At 39.4% G+C, this 17,786-nt stretch overlaps 1 protein-coding gene across 2 annotated transcripts; it reads left to right on the forward strand.

Moving 5' to 3' along the window:
- The first annotated feature begins 273 nt into the window (after window positions 1-273).
- MMADHC (metabolism of cobalamin associated D) lies at window positions 274-14,556 on the forward strand. Of its 2 annotated transcripts, none has more exons than XM_054829883.1 (8): window positions 274-404; window positions 753-803; window positions 3,371-3,515; window positions 3,758-3,975; window positions 6,489-6,594; window positions 7,870-8,000; window positions 11,058-11,144; window positions 12,487-14,556. In XM_054829883.1, the coding sequence occupies exons 2-8, from the start codon at window positions 795-797 to the stop codon at window positions 12,679-12,681; spliced, it is 891 nt and encodes a 296-aa protein (XP_054685858.1). In that variant the 5' UTR covers window positions 274-404; window positions 753-794; the 3' UTR covers window positions 12,682-14,556. The 2 variants fall into 2 exon arrangements, with proteins under 2 accessions (XP_054685858.1, XP_054685856.1); XM_054829881.1 differs by having other exon boundaries at window positions 338-411.
- Window positions 14,557-17,786: the final 3,230 nt, after the last annotated feature.

Below are 17,786 nucleotides of genomic sequence, written 5' to 3' on the forward strand. Positions count from 1 at the left end.
TCCTGCTGCACCCAACGGGTACTGCACAGCCGCTGGCAGGCCAGCCGGGGCCGGTGTGACACCGCGACCCTGAGGAGCCCCGCAGAGGCGGCCACGGGCGCCCGTCCCCGCACCAAGAGAGGGAGAAAGGCCCCTGAGGAGCCGCCCCCGCCGCCCCACGGCCCCGGCCGCTCCCGTAGGGACGAGCCGCCGCCGCCGCTCCGCTCCGGGCCTTCCCACGGCCCCGGCCTCGGCCCTAAGCAATCGACCGCCGAACGACTTGCCCCGCTTGTCTATCTGTCTGCTCCCTCGACGCGCTAATCGAGGCGTCGGTGGATCGGCTCGCTCGGCTTGGGCATGGGCGGGGCGGGACGGACGCCCGTCGCGCGGGTGCGCCGGGGGCCGGCGCCATTTTGCAGGAAGAGGTGAGAGGTGCGGGCGGGGTGGTGGTTCCGCTGTCCTCGGTGTTTCCTCTGTGGGGGCCTCACTGTGCCGTGCTGCCCTCTCCCCCTCTCCCCTCCCATCGCCTGGCGCTGGCAGCTTCGGCCGCAGGCGGCCGGGCCCGTAATGAGCGGTTCGCGCCGCGGTGCCTTGTGGGACCGTTGTCGGGGAAACGGGGGGCGGCCGTGAGGGGCGATAGGCCCCACCGATCCAGTCCCGCCGGGCGGGTGAGGGGCGGGCAGGAGGCGAGGCCGCCCAGAGGCCGGGAGGTTTCCGGTCCGCAGCCTGCCCGGGCGGTGCTTCCGAGGCCAGTGCTTTCGGTTCTCTTCCAGGGGCAGCCGGGCCTGTCGGCGAGAAGGAGCCCACCGTCTGCAATGGCCAATGTGAGTAGCGCGGATCCCGGCCTCCCGGGCCTTAGCGCCGCAGCGGCTCCCTTCTCGGCCGGCTTGCGGTACGGGGGTGGCGGTAAGCCCGGCCCTGCGCCTCGCCCCGATGAGAAGGCAAAACGGCGCCGTCGAAGGAGAGCACTTCTCAGTGCTAGGCGGGACTCTTGCGTGTTAGTTCCCCTTTAAAGCTGTCTTTAAATCATCGTGCTTATGAGAGAGTCATTGATAAGAATCTCAGTTATACCAAGGTACACTTTTATTAAAAGGCATAGTATCATCATCTGTCTAAGTCTTGGTAGCCAATTTCTGTGGGTGTCATGGGAATAATCAAATTGAGAATTAAGTAGGATCTGATTTAGTTTTGGTTTTTTTTAATGTTATGAGTTAAGATGAAATACTCAGGTTCACCAGGGTACTTTCAGACTGGAGAACACAACATGCTTTATTGATTTAGTCTTGCTGTGGAGACATGAATAATTTATTGATTTCAGCAGTATTCTTTCACTTGTGTAATGCTAGGTATGTAAATATTTGTGTAAGTGAGCTCAGTCAACATATCTGTAATTAATGCTAACATCTCCATGTTAAGTGATCCTGATCATAAGAAAAAATGCTCTTTTATTGTAGTAATGTCAGCTGTAATCATTTGCATCTGTTTTATCTATAATATCATTATGCAAAAATTAATAGTGGTTTTACATAATAGAGGAAAAAAACATTCAATTGGAACCAGCAGACTTTTGTTACGGAAACTTTTTAAATGTAGTTGTGTTTTAGAACTAGACAGCTTAAGGCCTTAACCATAAATACTCGATTTAAATCAGAAAATCAAATGTGCCTTGAGGCATTTCAGTCTTCATGGTGTTGCTAGAAGTTATTAGATGTTCTGTGTTTGCGCAGAGGGGGTATGTAAGAAACTGATGCTTACTGTCTTAGGGCCTGATACTTTGAATAGAGTTTCTATCTTAAATATACGAGTAGTACCATTATCTCACCTTTTTTTGAAGTAACCTTGTTGCATACATATTTAGTGGTAAACATGTGCATAAACTTCTATAGCATCAAGTGTGCAGCACTTGAGGAAAATCCCTTAATATCAGTTTCTCAAAAGACTTTTTTTCTCTCACCTGGAAAATAAAGTTTTATGAAAGCACACATGCTGTGGCAGGTGGGATTTATATTTCCCAGTAATGCATGATTTCGTGCAGCTGTAGGCAAGAGTATTAGTGGGTTTGTGTTAAGAGTTAAGTAATCTTTAATTTTTTAAAAATTATACTTCTCACTCTCTGTTTTGAGTGTATGATTGGTTATTTTTCAGTTATGCCTGTGTAAATGCATCATGAAACATGTCAATCTACTTCTAAAGTATAAAAAAATAGATCAGACCTTTCAGTTCAATCACATCACCTGGATATTTCTTGTTTAAGAAAAAATACAAAACCCAACAAAAACCCCCAGTAACACTTGCTCATGTTACTATTTAAGATAATATCATTTGACCTTGGAGTTAATCTTCATGGTAAGGAGCTACTTGCTCTTTGGAGCCCTGTTGCTGAGACTATTTGCATGCTGAGGGAGATAGGATTGCATCATTTTCTGTTTACTGTGTAGTTGAATCAGTTTCTGATAGAATCATCTTCAGCAATTGGAAGTTATGTTGACAGTACAGCTCTGTGGTGTGAAGCAGACTTTCTGGTGCATTACAAAACCACAGAATTCATGAAAGTTTTATGCCTTATTGGCATTTTGTTCACCATACTGATCTGTTTGCAGTACCGCTTGTTTATAAACATGTGAATGTACTGAGTTTACAAATCTAAATAACATTGGCTGCACGAAATTGTTTTGCACATGTTAAAAGTTTATGGATTTTGAGGGCAAAAGAAAGAAGCTGAAATCACCATACCTACCTGTTTTGATACGCATGTCTCCCTGTCTAGTTCAGAGTTGTTGGTTTGTGTCCTTTGCTGGTGAAGAAATGTGTGTAAGCACACGTGTACACTGCTTCTGCAGGAAAGCTACAAGATAAATCTGGAATGATACTGTCTTGTGTCTCCCTCCAGTCTTTTAAGAAGTAGGAATGTAGGCTGGCTAACGTTTGTGCCACCCTTCGAGGCAAACGTCTTGGATATCAGCGTTTACTTAATTAACAATATTTCTAGGTATTTCTGATAACCTGTCCAGTGATTGAATTGCGGCAATCATGGAAACAGTGACGTGCCTGGAAGTAATCATGGGAGCAATCCTCATCCATAACTTAGTTTAGGTTTTTGGGTTTCAGTGGTGCTATTTAAACTTTTCAGGGTTTTTTTCCCCTCAGATGAGAAGGCCTTTCTATAAGTGTATTCAAGGCTTTTCCTTTACTTAGAATACTATTACCAGTAAAAGAGAAAAGTAAATAATAAAATACTTTTAAAACTTGATTTTACAGAAATACAGTTGATCATAATTAAAATTGTAATTTAATTAACAAGTGAGGATTTTTCTTGTGATCCACAAAGCTGTACTTAAACTAGTATTTTTGCTAGCAGAATGTAATACTTATTTTGTTTTTGTCTTCTCAGGTGCTCTGTAACAGAGCAAGATTGGTCACCTACCTACCAGGGTTTTATTCCTTAGTCAAAAGAGTTGTAAATCCCAAGGCTTTTTCTACAGCAGGTTCCTCTGGCTCAGATGAGCCTCATGTTGCAGCTACACCTCCTGATTTATGTAAGAAAAAGCAAATTCATTTTCTTTGAATTCATTTGCTGTCAGAATTTTGCACCCCATATAAATTTGGGAATTCTGAAGTGTGCTTTTTATGTCAGGGCCCTTACTTCTGCTTGTGCATTGTGGTTACTTTGGTTATATGTGATTGTGATCAAATACAGATATTTGTATGGGAGAGGGGTTATTTTTTTTTTTCTTTCTTTTTAAATGTGATGACTAAAGCAAGGCCTTGACTTTTGCAGGTCCAAGAACTGTATGGCCAGATGAAGTAATGGGTCCATTTGGTCCTCAAGACCAGAGATTCCAGTTGCCTGGTAATATTGGTTTTGACTGTCACCTAAATGGCACTGCTTCTCAGAAGAAAAGCCAGATTTCAAAAAGTCTGCCTGATATATTAGCAGAGCCTTCAGCGAGTGAAAGGCATGAATTTGTAATGGCACAATACATAAATGAGTTTCAGGTAAGAACAGGCTTCTCCTATGTGAGACTGATATTTCTTGTCTAAGAGAAACATAACTAATCTCTCTTCCTCCTGAAAAAAGACAGCGTTGATTTTTCTAGATGGTTTTGAAAGATGAAGTTCAACTGGGGTGAGCAAGAGATCACATAGAATTGAGCTGACGTTTTTTCTTTTAGGAGAAGGAAATATTTCAGGGTGTGGTTTGTTTGGGGTTTTTTTGACTAAGCAGTGCTTGGTGAAATATCAATTTAGTAGTGACTTAATTATATGGATATGGGAAAAGCAAACTTCAGTTTCAAAACTTGCTGTTTACCAAGTCTCACCAACTTTTATCAAATGGAATTGGTAGTTTCTTCAGGATTTCATTTAGTGGATCTGAACTTACGTAGTTTGGACGGTGTTTAGATCTACCTCCTTAGTTCTGACAACCATTGAATTCACACAGGAAAAGCAGATTGACATACCGCAAGTCTCACAATGAGATTGCATTTTGATGACAGCAGATCTTGCAGCGAGTCAGATGCGTTATTAACAACAAGCAGCTTGATAATTGCTAGCGTGATCACAGTGTTTCACCAGATGTTTATTGCTACTAGCTGCTGACTCAACTTTTCACGCTCTCTGAGTTTGTGATATGCTCAGACTTTGAAAGTCAACTAGCAAATCTCCATTGTAGAAACGCTGTATAGTGTTTTTTTGTAAATGTAGCATTGTATTCCAAAGTGTTCAGAAAACATAAAGCTTCTGATGAGCTCCCTGCATTCTGTTCTCAGCTTGTGTGAATCATACTTGCCGTTAAAAGCCCAGCAGAAAACTCTAGTCTGGTTCATTTAATGCAAACTAGGTGCACTGAATGCATGTCTGCTTTCTAGCAAGGTTACTTGTGTAATAAAATGCCCGGTGCAGCTAGGTTACTTGTATAATAAAATGCCTGGTGCAGCTGTTGCTGTCCGGAATGGAAGGGAGAAACTGGAAAGAGCAGAGGCAGGTTTTGCAACCGGTATTCGGAAAGTCAAGAAGAGTTATCTCCGCTTCATACCAGTGGTGTTTAGGAATCCATAAACAGCATTTAGCTAACAAAAATGCTGAATTACTCATCCTAGGAGAGGACCCAAATTTGAATGATCAGCTGAATACAGGAACTTCCCATAGGTTGCTGCAGCAAGCAGGAGAAAAGCTCAGTGCTGCCGAAGCTCAGACATCAATCCTTGAACCAGTCAGAGAAATGTCAAACTTCTTTGACCTCTGTGTACCTGGGATTGATGTATTAGTTTCATCTGAGCAGAGTAAATGGGCCTACCAGCCTATCAATATCAGAAAGTGATACTGATCTTTGGAAAATGTCCATAGTCTCTTGATGATGGCGTGCCTGCTAAGCATATGTACTATGTAAGTGGTGGTTAGCCAGCTAGAATGGGAGTAGTAAGCAAGAAATCACCATGAACTACTGTTCTGGTAAGAGAAGCATCCTTTAGTTAGGAAGAAAAGAAGTTTACTAGCATAACTGCGTGGTTTGTGCAGGCTTACAGTACCAACTGGTCTGTCCCAGTGACTTGGCAATCATAATGTGGATATAGGTGGAAACATATGTATTGAAACTGCAGTTAATGTCTGTTCTTTGTCTATTCCTTTTTATTTTTTTGCCTTTTTTTTTTCCTCTATTCTTGAAAGTTAATCTCTAGAACAAAAATGCTAGGCACACTGTGTTTTCAGTGTAACAGTTTTCTCTAGGGAGAACTTTCGGATACAAACAGGTGTTAGGCAGGACTTAATGTACTACTGAGGTGTAATTTCAGGCTTAGAGAAACTTACTAAAATTCCTTGTAAATTACAGCATAGTTAGAGCTAGAAAAACTGTATTAAGGCATTCTGTGCCTATTACGTATTATTTGGTATCCCAAAGGAGGTAACTGTTGTTAGTACCTTCTTAAGGGCATTTTAAGCTTAAATATCTAAGGTACAGGTGCTCTGTTTGTAATATACCCACAAGAAGTGGGGGTGGGGTGTTGGGGTTTTTTTGAACTAGAACTATAAAACTGTGAAGAATGAAAATGCTATTATTGGAAAACCGTTCTGCTTTTCAAGCTGCAACAGCTAAAGCTAAAAATACTGATAGTTCAGAGCTCTAGAACTGTTGTGTAACTTTACCTGAGCCAGAATAAAACTTCATTTTAATGTGTGTATGTCTGAAATCTATCAGTTGCTGTTGTATTGAATACTTGAAGCCATTGTTTCAGTACGATATTTTTCAAAAATTCCTGTATTGGTTAAGGCTTTGAGATACACAGTTACAATAATACATAAAGCTTAAAATTTCTCTGTAGGTTATACCTATATCTATTCCGCTTTTAATATTTGAAAAAATGAATTTTAAATGTCCCTGCAAAGGATCTTTCTGTGAAACCGCTTGAGTGTATCGGAGGACATTTAGTCACAAAAACATGGTCTGGTGTACAAAGTTATCCCTGTTGTAACTTTCCCATTCATTAATACGTAACTTTTATTTTTCTCAGGGTGCTGATGTTCCACAGAAACAGCAAATAAATAACGCTGAAACTTACTTTGAAAATGCAAAGGTAGAATGTGCAGTGCAAGCTTGTCCTGAACTGTTACGAAAGGGTAACACTTTTTTTCACCACTTTTTTTGATAGCTAAGAAATTATAACTTTTTAAAATGTAAAAGTGTGTGAGTAAATGCTGTGATGTAACATGCCACAGAATGTGGAACAGAAAAGGGTAATCCAGAGTTAATACTTTACAAAAGAAAAATACATGCTGTAAAATGAAAACTGAAACTTGGCTGTTGACAATACTTTGTACCTCATGTAAAATTCAGTGCATTTAAATTGAAGATCAGCTGGAGCAGGGAGTAACTTTCGCCTGCTTCTTTAGTGTTAGGTAGATTCTGGAGCAAATTCACTATCCAAAAACTAGTTTGTGACAAAATCAAGTCTTTTGGCACTTCTTCTTAGTAAAATAGCGAATTGAAATTATGAAACTACTTAAAAGCTTTGGGTTTGTATCTTTCTTTAATTTGCCGAAGGGGGAAATGATTGCAATTAAATTGGAATAAAACTTCCTAATTTTAAAAGTGATCTACTGAAAGAGAGAAGATACTGAAATCTGGCTGAAATCTTGGTCTAGGTGCTGAAGAGGGCATACTTCTCAGACAGTAAGAAAGAATGAACCTTTGGGCTTTTAATTCTGGAAGGTGGTTTTTTCCTCCCACACTGAAAACAAGGCTCCATGAAGCCTCATCATGACTTCAGCACTTCATGTGTGTTCCTGTTTGTAGTCCAGTAGGTGATGTAGAGAGAGAATCCTGATGGGTTTGGGCCTTTTCTGCCCCAGGGGAAGAACTCTCACAACCGTGCCTATAGTATGCTACTGATACAGAGTTTGCTGTCATGACCTAGGGGGTAGATCTGAGGCATTTCTACTGAAAGATTTAATGTAAAAATCAGTGTGCATCACGTAATATGGCTGAGCCAGAAAATAAGGGTCTTCACACCTTATGTGTGTGGACAACTGTAGTGGTGGTCAGTTCGAAATATTACTATACTTGGTGTTACAGGCATAGAAAGGCACTTGTTTGCACATTCTGAAATGTGCAGAGTAGTGGGGCTTTTATCATCTTGCAATTAAACAGGAGGTCTTGAAATAGCAAACTCCGTTGCCTAAGTTGCTTTTAACAGGACCTTACCAAGGTGCATTAGTTTCCACAAAGGAACATCAGCACTTCAGCTGTTTGCTGGATCTGACATGAAAAAACACATGTATCTTGGATTTAAATGAAAGGAAGGCTCTAAAGTAGGGTCAATAATTTGTCTAAAACTGAAAGATCGTAAGCAAAATGTAAGAGCATGCCCTAACGTGCCAGTTTCACTTTTCTAGATTTTGAGTCAATGTTTCCGGAAGTGAATGCCAACCGCTTAACGGTATTGACTGTCACCCAGAAGACTAAAAATGATATGACTGTATGGAGTCAAGAAGTGGAGGATGAGAGAGAAATGCTGTTAGAAAATGTAAGTAGCTGACAGTAGCATGACTTTTATTCGTAGATGAATCTTCTGTGAACTATGTCTGTATTTTGGTCCATTTCAAGCTCTGGTACTAATATACCGTATTACTTTTTAGACCATTTTTGAGCTAATCCTATGTTCTCTTACTGATAACATGGAAGATATTTTTACCCAGCTTTGCAGCTTTTTTACTACATGAAATGTCTCATAGAACTGTTAAATTCTTTATAGTGAGGTGAGTCAAAAGTATTCTAAAAGGTTGTAAAATGTTACAGAAAATTAATAAAGATACTTGATTGTTGTCCTGTTGCTGTTAAAGGGCAGCAACTATTTTCTCACCTGATTTCAGCTTTAGTACAATGCATTTTGTAGAATTTCACTGCTCTGTTTGTTTTTCTGTAATGTAATTGATATTCCAGCACGGAGTCTGTTGATGAGTGCTTCCTTAGTTGTAAAAAGTGGTTGCTCTGTTTTGGTTTTGGTTTTTTTTGTTTGTTTGGTTTTGGTTTTTGTTTTTTTCCCCCATTCTAATAATGGATACAGTTAATGCTTTTAGCCTGGGTATGAGTTGTATTTATTACATCTTAACCATCCTCATGAACTTTGTCTTCTTGCTCTGTTGCCACTAGAGGTCTCAGTGAAAATTGCTTTATTTCACATTCTTCAGATTTTTTGTGTGTGTACTCCAGCAGGTGTCAGTGTTCACCACTGCTGGCATTATTTTCTTAGCACCTCAAAGTACAACGTTTCCATATATTATTTGTTATAATTTTTCTAAAGCTAGTAAAAATTATCTTACGGTATTTTCATCTGTATTGTAATGGTTGTATTTATGCTTGAAAATAGTCTGGTAATGTCATTTTCAATCCTGTAAATTGTACTGCTTTACACAGGTCACATCTGCAAGGGTTACCACAAAAAAGGAAGAAGCAGTCTGAAGGATCAACATAAAGATTACACACAAATTAAAATTCCCTTCATTTTAATGTGTTCTTCTCTTTGAATTATTTATGGTCTGTTGGTCTTTGGCATTGTAATCTGGTCTAATTATATGTTAATTGGCATCTTTCTTCCTTGTGCACCTCCCTGTCAAGTCTAATATAGTCATTGTAGGGGTGTTAGGATGTTGGATGTAACCTCCCGGCCTAAAGGTTACTAACAGCAAATTCACAAGAAAATGGTCTGTTTGTTTGCTTCATAGATGGTTAGAAGTAACCTTAAAAATACTAATTTAATGTGAGAGGCTTGTGCTAAAGTAATGAGAGTTATGTACAGTCAAACCTAAATGTTTACAGTAGTGAATCTCAAGTGTTGATTAACCTCACCCTAAGTGATTGCTGAGGGGTTGTTACAACACTGGATCAAAAGAGGTACTGTATCAGAAATGTGGTGCCTAAAATGCTGTCTTCAGATGGCTTGCTTATATTTGTGACTTAATTTACGGTTGAAATATACTTAATCATCAGAACCATCAAACCTCAAAATACAGAACAGATCACTGTAAAGGATAAACTTCCCTTGTTTCGGACCATTAAGGGACTGAAGCTGGGTGACTATAATAATATTTCTATAAATTTGAAACCTTGAGCTGCTGCGGCACTAATTACAGAGAGCAGTCCCATTTTTATAACGGAATTTAAATAAAGTATTATATTTACTCTGAAGTTAGAAATATTTCTCTTTTATGAGACTAGGGAATTTCTTTCACGTTTTGAGGAAGCTGTGTGAATTCTGTTTGTGCTTAACTATACATCAGTGTATTCAGCTGTTTAGATTCTTGCACTTGGACGTGTTTTTCTCGGAGAGTATGGACGGTTTTAGAACCATCACGTCTCGAGTTTTGTGGGGTTTTTTCCCTCACTCACCTTTGCTGGCTTTTTCAGAAGTTTTCTATGGGCCCCTGCTGGCCCTCATAACATGGGTTGTAACCTCATAACTGCTGGTGTAGGTGATTAAAAGCTCATAGCTGAAATCTCCTGTTCTTGCTGATTTATCTGTGGGAAAAAAAATGTGCTATGTAATCTGTAGGTCATATAATTATTTTGTGCCCTGTGTTGTGATGTCAGAATACAGGAGCACAGCTTTAAATCTGCCTGGTGGAATTTTCTTCTGAAAAACAGGTAACTGCAACTCAACACAGATTAAAAAAAAAACCCAACAAAAAGACCCTTAAGTTCTCAAATTAAAGTTAGCTTAAAGAATCTACTTTTTTTTTTTTTGTAGCAATCTTTTCAGAAAAGGGAGGCTTTTGATGACACATTACAGAGCAGGGAACTTCTTGGCATGTTGCTTACTTGAAAATACTGTTTTCAGGAACATCAGCTGATGTCGTCCAGTGTAATTGAAACATGACCTACAACTTTGATTGTCAAATAGTGGGAGAGTTTGAAATAATCATTCATCCTGACCATGAGTTCATTACAATAAGACAATTGGTGTAGATTGGTGTAAAAGTCAAGTGCTTATGGAACTGTTTGCTATCATGATACAAAACTTAAACGCTCTCTAAAATCGTTTGCAGTTAAACATTTGTAGTGCAGGAGGAACTCCGTAATACTGTCCTGTTGGCTGAGATAAGACCTTACAGCAAAACTATGTTTTTTGTATATTTATAAAAATATATTTAATGGTACATTTAGCGTCAAATTTGTGGAGTTTAGGTGAGATCTGTAAACTCGTGGAAATAACACAGAAATACCTGAAGTAGTGGTTGACTTCTTAAAGAGGATAACAGGTATGATTGTAGTCTGCATGAATAATCAAAGCAATTACATTATTCCTTGTACAAGCTGTTAATCCATTACTGACTGGCACAAGGAACACTTTTAAATCTCATACGATTGGAGTAGTCTAATGTATGCCATTAATTCTAATCCTGTTAATATGATTAATGTTGTTATTGAAAGTATGCTGAATTTCTCATTTATTAGTAGAGGCCAAAAGAAATCTGTGCTTGTTCATTTTCAAAATATTTTATATGTGTTACATATATATATACACACACACACACTAGAACAAAAATCTCATTTGTTATCCTTCTTTCCTTTTATTTTCTTTAAGTTTATTAATGGTGCCAAGGAAATCTGCTATGCAATCTGTTCTGAAGGCTATTGGGCTGACTTCATTGATCCATCCTCAGGACTGGCTGTAAGTTCTGTGCTGCATGGAATATGCAATGGATGCTGCTGTGTCCTAACTAGCAGTGGTATTTGTATTCTTCTATATGGGTTAAATTCAACATTTTCATATTGCTCAAAAGCTGTTACAATAGGATAACTCCTTTCGTAAAGTAAGATAGGATAGTAACCCTGAGCCAGTTTCCATACTGTGTCAGCTGTCATTGCTGTTGGCTGGTGGGAGAATATTGTTCAGCAATGAAGTTGAATTTTGGATAACTGTGGAAGTTTTATGTCAAAAGTTCTTGGTCACTGCTGAATAGGCTGGTTATGCCCTCCCAAGGTAACTTTGTAGTCCTGACACCTATTCGTGTAGATGGAGGGGTTTAAAAAGTCTCTTTGCACTAGTCAACGATATCTTTGTTACACAGAAAATATGAATAGCTTGTTCCTGTTAAACAATGTTGGCATTCATTATCAGATGACACCAGTTCTCTGGAGGAGCTGACAGTTTTGTACCAAGACATCTGTGAAACATAGAGAGTCTTAAAACTTAAAAGAGAGAATTGAGAAATATGCTCATGCTCTGATAGAAGCTATGTATTTATGTCTGAGAACTGTTAAAACCATATCACAGTTGAACATAATCATGACAAAGCTCAGTTTATTGGGTTTTTACTTAAAAACATGGTGAAAGGCAGTGATTTATCGTGTCAACAGAGGCAAATAGGTTTAACGGGGGGTGTTTATAAGGTGAACAGGCAGTCGAAGGTGTGTATAGTTGTTAAAAGCTTCCCAGACATTTAAGGCATAGTTACGGGTTGATGAAGGTAGGGTTCTGTCTTTGGGCTTCAATTCAGTAGTAACATCCTTACCGATAACCTGTTCATTAAGAGTACGCTTTTGGTCAGGAGCTTCCTCCTGAGATACAGCAACTGAAATACCTGTTTCCAATTTACACACATTTTTTGCTCCTCAAAGCATCTTTCTTTATAGGGGCTCATTGGAAAGGTGCATGTCTTATTTTTGCTGTTTCACAGAAGGGTTCTATCCTTAATGCCTGTGGAAGTAGGAGAACCGTTCCAAAGCACTTGAGGTTTTTTGTATGCGTGATTGATTAGACATTCAAACACACTGTAAGGCCTTCAGTGCTCTGTCGGTGACAAAGGGAGATCTTTAAATATGGGGTACCAGTATAACCAGAGGTGGTCTGCTTGGTTTCCTCTGTAGATTTCATAAATAAAACTTTCTCCAACAGATGTAACTGGTACTTCTGGGTTTAGGTTTTGTTTTAAGAAGAGGTACTTCTGACATTTTAAATGTTCTTGGAAATGTTCACATGAAAAATTCTCTTTTTTTCTTTTTCCACCTAGTTTTTTGGACCTTACACAAACAACACTTTGTTTGAAACAGATGAACGCTACCGCCACTTGGGATTTTCCGTTGATGATCTTGGCTGCTGCAAAGTTATTCGTCACAACATCTGGGGTACTCATGTGGTTGTAGGAAGTATTTTCACTAATGCTGAACCTGACAGCCCCATCATGAGAAAACTAAGTGGAAACTAGCAGTCATCAGGGTTTAACAAGTTCTTATGACTCTTGCATTCTTTTACTTGATGATTCTCCCTAAGCGTTGTCAGGAAATGCCACACTTTAAAGTATTCTTAGATAATAAAGTAGCTGTTATTTATTTTAGTTTTTGTGAATGTGTTCACCACATGTGACTTCAAATATTAATTGATAACATTCAGATACCTTTATGTGCCACATGAATTTTAAGCTGTGAGTTTCCTTCGTCTTGAACAAATTTAAACATACATGTACATAGCTATCTGCATATCCTTTTTAATATTCTCTTACAAGCCACACTTCTTAACCATTTTGTCTTTCAGTGTCTAACAAATCTGTGCTCTTAATATTAAAAAATCCTGATGCCACTGAAGTTTCTATGAATTTTGCCACTTACTGAAATAAGTGGCAAAAAAAGTGTAAAAGTAAATACTTATAAAGTGAATAAGTAATAAAATTTTTCTCGCAGAATGTAGAGCTTAATAAAAACAGCAGAAGTTAATGCTGGACTAATCACTCATTTGCTGTTCTAAAATGAGAATAATGAGACAAGCTTTCAGTGGTCACAACTACAAGTAATACTTCAATAGGGAAGTGTTCACTCGACTGCTACATCCAGAGACTCAGCAATGTAAGACTTTTTAGTCTTAAAACTACTCTAGAATCAGTCATCTCTCAAAGTTTTTTGTCTTCATGTTGCTTGGGATTTTATTTTATCAGTGTTAGCTAAATATATTTAATTGGTTTATATATGTAAATGTAATTTAAAGTTGCTTTTGTAACTTTCTTAGGTCATTAAATACATTGGGGGAAGATAATAGGGCAATGCTTGGATATCATCATTATTTTTCTGTACTTGGATGCAAGTTAGACTCGTCTCTGGAATTTTGAAATGCCTGTGCAAAGAGCAATTACGATCAATTATTGCAATTATGATCAATTATAAAAAATATTTCAACAGGAGGGTTTCAGTAAACTAGTGTCTTCGGGTGTCATGAAAACAGTCAGTTCAGTTGAAGTTACTGGAGGGAGAATAGTGAAGAAAATTGAAGGCACCTGAAATTCCACAACTCTGTCAGCTGCCTCACTGCAGAGACTAACTAAGGAACTAGATTTTAGTCTCATCACAGTCAGTTATTGGGGCCATTTGTTAATGCACCACTGCAGTAGCTGTGCCAGTTCATGCAACAATGGGAATCCTTCAGTCTTGACTCGGTCAAAATTTAGTGCAACTTTTGTCTGGCTAATGGCTGCACAAGATGATCATCTGAGAGGTTTAGCTTCCTTTCAGGTACCTAGGGATTTTAATCATTGTGTCTTTTTCCAATGTTAACTATTATGGATTTAAAACTTGTTCTAGGTTTGTATATGACTTCTATTCCCTACTCAGGGTCTAAGCCAGTTATCACCAAAGTCTTTTTTGTTTGGTTGGTTTGGTTTTTGGGGGGTTTTTTTGCTTTAATGGGTTTAAAACCAGATCCTCTACCAAGTGCCTGTACCTGTCCTTGTTAATGATTGCTGCAAGGCTGTAACTTTGCTGGATCACGGAGGTGGAAGTGAGAAACGCTTTCCACCAGAGAAGTGAGTGCTGTCCACCCTAAATTCACTCACTAAGCCAGCAATTCAGAGGTTATCTTGCTCACCTACCGTCATTGTCATCGCTGTTGGCTCTAGCCTGCGCACATTCCAAGGTCGACGTGTATGGCTGTTGAGGCAGGATTTATTTCTCTCTTTGTTAAGGAATTTGTGCTGCATTTCCAGAACCCAAGTTCTTGACCTCCTCTCTACTGTCCAAGAAAGCTGTATTACTTTGAAGTCTTTTATTGATTTTTTTCTCATTCTCATCAAGAGGATTAAAAAAGCTTGAGAAGCTGTCATGTGTCTTGTCTGTTTGCAAAATACAATCATTTTGCAGAACACAAATTAGCTCATTTTTTAAAAGAGAGTTAGTATCTCACTGGACAATAGAGTACACTGCTGGGGAGAACTTTGGACGGATATTAGAAAAAAATTCTGTGAAATGGTTCAGATATATTTTAACTATCTTGATGCTATCTTTTCTTCAGGTGACTCTGCTCTACTTACCTTTCTGTTTGAGAAAGGGTGGGAGCTGTCAGGCAGCTATTCAAATTAAGCTTGGGATGCTAGTTTATGAGTTTGTGTCCTTTAAAGATTGTCCTGTAAAGGGCTTTCACAGTGGCTTTTCAAATGGCTTCAACCCGAGGCAAAAATCTCACTGAAAGTAGTGGGAGTTTTGCCTTGACTTCACTAATACTGATGTTTCATGCCAGAATTTGAGGGGAGGTATGATTTCCTGATATTTTTCTAAATGATATTTTCGCATACGTACTGATTCTCAAAAGAAGCTAGAACTGTTCCAGTTCTATTTCCCTTACATCAGAAGAGCTGTACTGTATATTAACTTGTGACTATGAAATAAAAGTTCTTGAATACAGTGTGATTAACTGTGCTTCTGATAATAAAAACCAAAATAACTTTCAGTGTTACAAAATTATATTCCTTTCTAGAGTAGAGAAATAAACGTGAGAAGAAGAGCTAGTGTATGTAAGGTCACCTCTACCTCCTCAGCTAAGATTACTCTTCTTTGGGAAGTACTATTTCTCTTAATTCAGGCTATTAATTGCTAAATGTTACTACTTCACTACCAAATATACTGGAATTTATTTTTTGCAATAAATTCCACAAAAACATATTTAGAGGGGTGGTGGTGAGCATCGCAAGAGCAGTGCTGTCTTTGTGCAGTTACATTTACAAGCACATTAGCATACATGGAGATTATGCTTGAAATGACGCAAGTCTAAATGTTATCTGTAGTAGTAGTCAAAAGGCTGCAGAAATGTAATAGGTGAAATGTCTGTCATTTAGGTGCCCTGAGATGGGAGGAACTGAGCTAAATGTCTTTACTGGGAATTCTGTGGAAAGGCGAGGAGAAGAATGGCAGTTGTTTTTTTCTCTCCTAACATATCTTTGTACTGATCTTACACAAGCTATTATCCTGGTGATGTTCTATACCACCATAGTCTCCTGCCATCACTGCTAAAGACAATAGCGGTGACAGGATTTTATTTTAATTTACAAAAATAAGTTTGAAACCAGGCTTAAAAGCTCAATAGGGATAAATAAGCAGAAGAAGATACTGTTCACAGCTGGGAAGAGGTGTTTGCCCGTCCTGCAGAAGATGGGAGCTCTCACTGTGCGCCTGAGCTCGGTGAAATAGGAAGGCGTTGCTTTGTTGGTTGGATTAGTACAGGGAAATAATTATCTTGAGGTCTTCAGTGCAGTGATGGGGATCTTTCTCTTTCCACCTGAACGCTCCTAAAGTTTAGACTCGGTGATGATTTTTACTTGGACTCCGGTAGAAAGGTCAAAGTAGCAAGTACCAAAAAAATGTCTCTTTTCAGTAAGGGGAAAGCTGACGTGGGTTTTAGTGCCGTGAATGTTCATGGTTAAGCTGTGCTACAGTTAGAGCTAATTGTAAGAGAGGAGCTGTTACCTAAACAACAGGTAACAGATGTCCGTGGTGGGTAGGACAGAGTAAGGTATTTTAATAGATCGAGGGCTGTGTATGGAGGAGTCCATGCCAAATCCTCTACTCAACCACTTTGGTACAGTTCACTGAACTCATTGATTTATTTATGACACATCCTCATGTAACAGCGCAGGTTTTAGAACTTACCTTTGTATTCAACTGTGCTTAACTTGTGAGAGCGCAAATAAACCAGTCTTTCCCTGATTCACCGAGTTAAAAATTAACACGGCAACCTGTCATGGGGAGGGAGTTAAAATACTGTTAGTGATGTAGAGCTGAAACATAATAGCAAAGTAATTGTGACTTGCCTCATGTGCCCAGTTCTTTTAAAGCCTCTTTTTATTAAGAGTTGCTTCTTTTTTACTCAGCACCCTCAAAATTGTCATTCCAACTAATGTTCGCTGCGCATACATTTACAGAGAACAGGAAAAACAAGCCAGGCAATCAAACAGCTCTCATTTAAAGAGCATAAACAGTGAGGAACTCTGTTCTCCTCCTGCTAGCAGCCACCTGGCTGGGAAAAAAGCTCTCGAAATAATCCAGAGGGTCAAAGGTATCTCTTGGGGGAGAGGGCCCCTTTTCTTTGACGGCCACCTTGGCTGCAGGCTTGTTGCCCTTCCTTGCTAATTGCGTTGTCATTCATCAAGAGACGCTCTGGTTCATACACCCGCAGGAAAGCAGGGCTGTAACGTTAGACAGCTCCAGGTAGCTGATGCAGAAAGGTGAGACCGCAGGACGTAAACTACTTTGTCACAGTAACGTACATGAAACTTGGTCTGTGAGCTTGTCTTGCTCCAAAAACTTCTGCCCAGTCAGGCTAAGCTAATTGCAGAAATCTGGATATGTAGTGGAAAAACAAGAATTTGGAAGAACTCGGTGTGCGGAGCCTGCGTTGGTGCTGTTGCTCAAATGATTCGAAATAAGTATGGAGTGGCAATACGATTTGTGTGGTGCAAGACATCAGAGCATACTTGCCACGCTCTTTTTTTCCCCTCCGCCGCACCCGCAGACAGCCGTAGAGCGGCTCTCCGTGCAGTTTGCCTGCTGGGCTGAAAGAAATGTGAAAGCTGCTGACTCAGAACACGTGGAATTGATTTTCATGGGTGCATGGTCTAAAATGCCTGATAGGTACAGATCAGGAGGTTATTGTTACGTTGTGTTAAGAGATGCTCAGATTCATATTTCTGAAGTCACGTACTTTAGAAACTAGGCGACTTATTAAACCACAGTGCTATATCTTAAATTAATTCCCTCCCTTGTTCTTGAGCTAATACTTGGTGGACATCGATAACAACCCTTGGCTTTGATAGCAAGTGAATGCCAAGATGCCCTGGTAGCACCACAGCAGAGATGTGGAAGGAGAATGAACCATGTCTATGTGAATTAACTGGGGAGAGCTGAAATGCCTCACTTAACCCCAAAGTAAAACATCCCAAATATGGATATTTGTACATATTCATCTTTCTATCAAATTAGGGTGTTTTCACACAACATTTTCCAAAATTTCTGATTTTTTTTTCCAATTTTTCTTATACAAAGCCAAAATCTATGC

This window comes from Grus americana, chromosome 6 (genome assembly GCF_028858705.1).
Source record: "Grus americana isolate bGruAme1 chromosome 6, bGruAme1.mat, whole genome shotgun sequence".
Lineage (NCBI taxonomy): Eukaryota > Metazoa > Chordata > Aves > Gruiformes > Gruidae > Grus > Grus americana.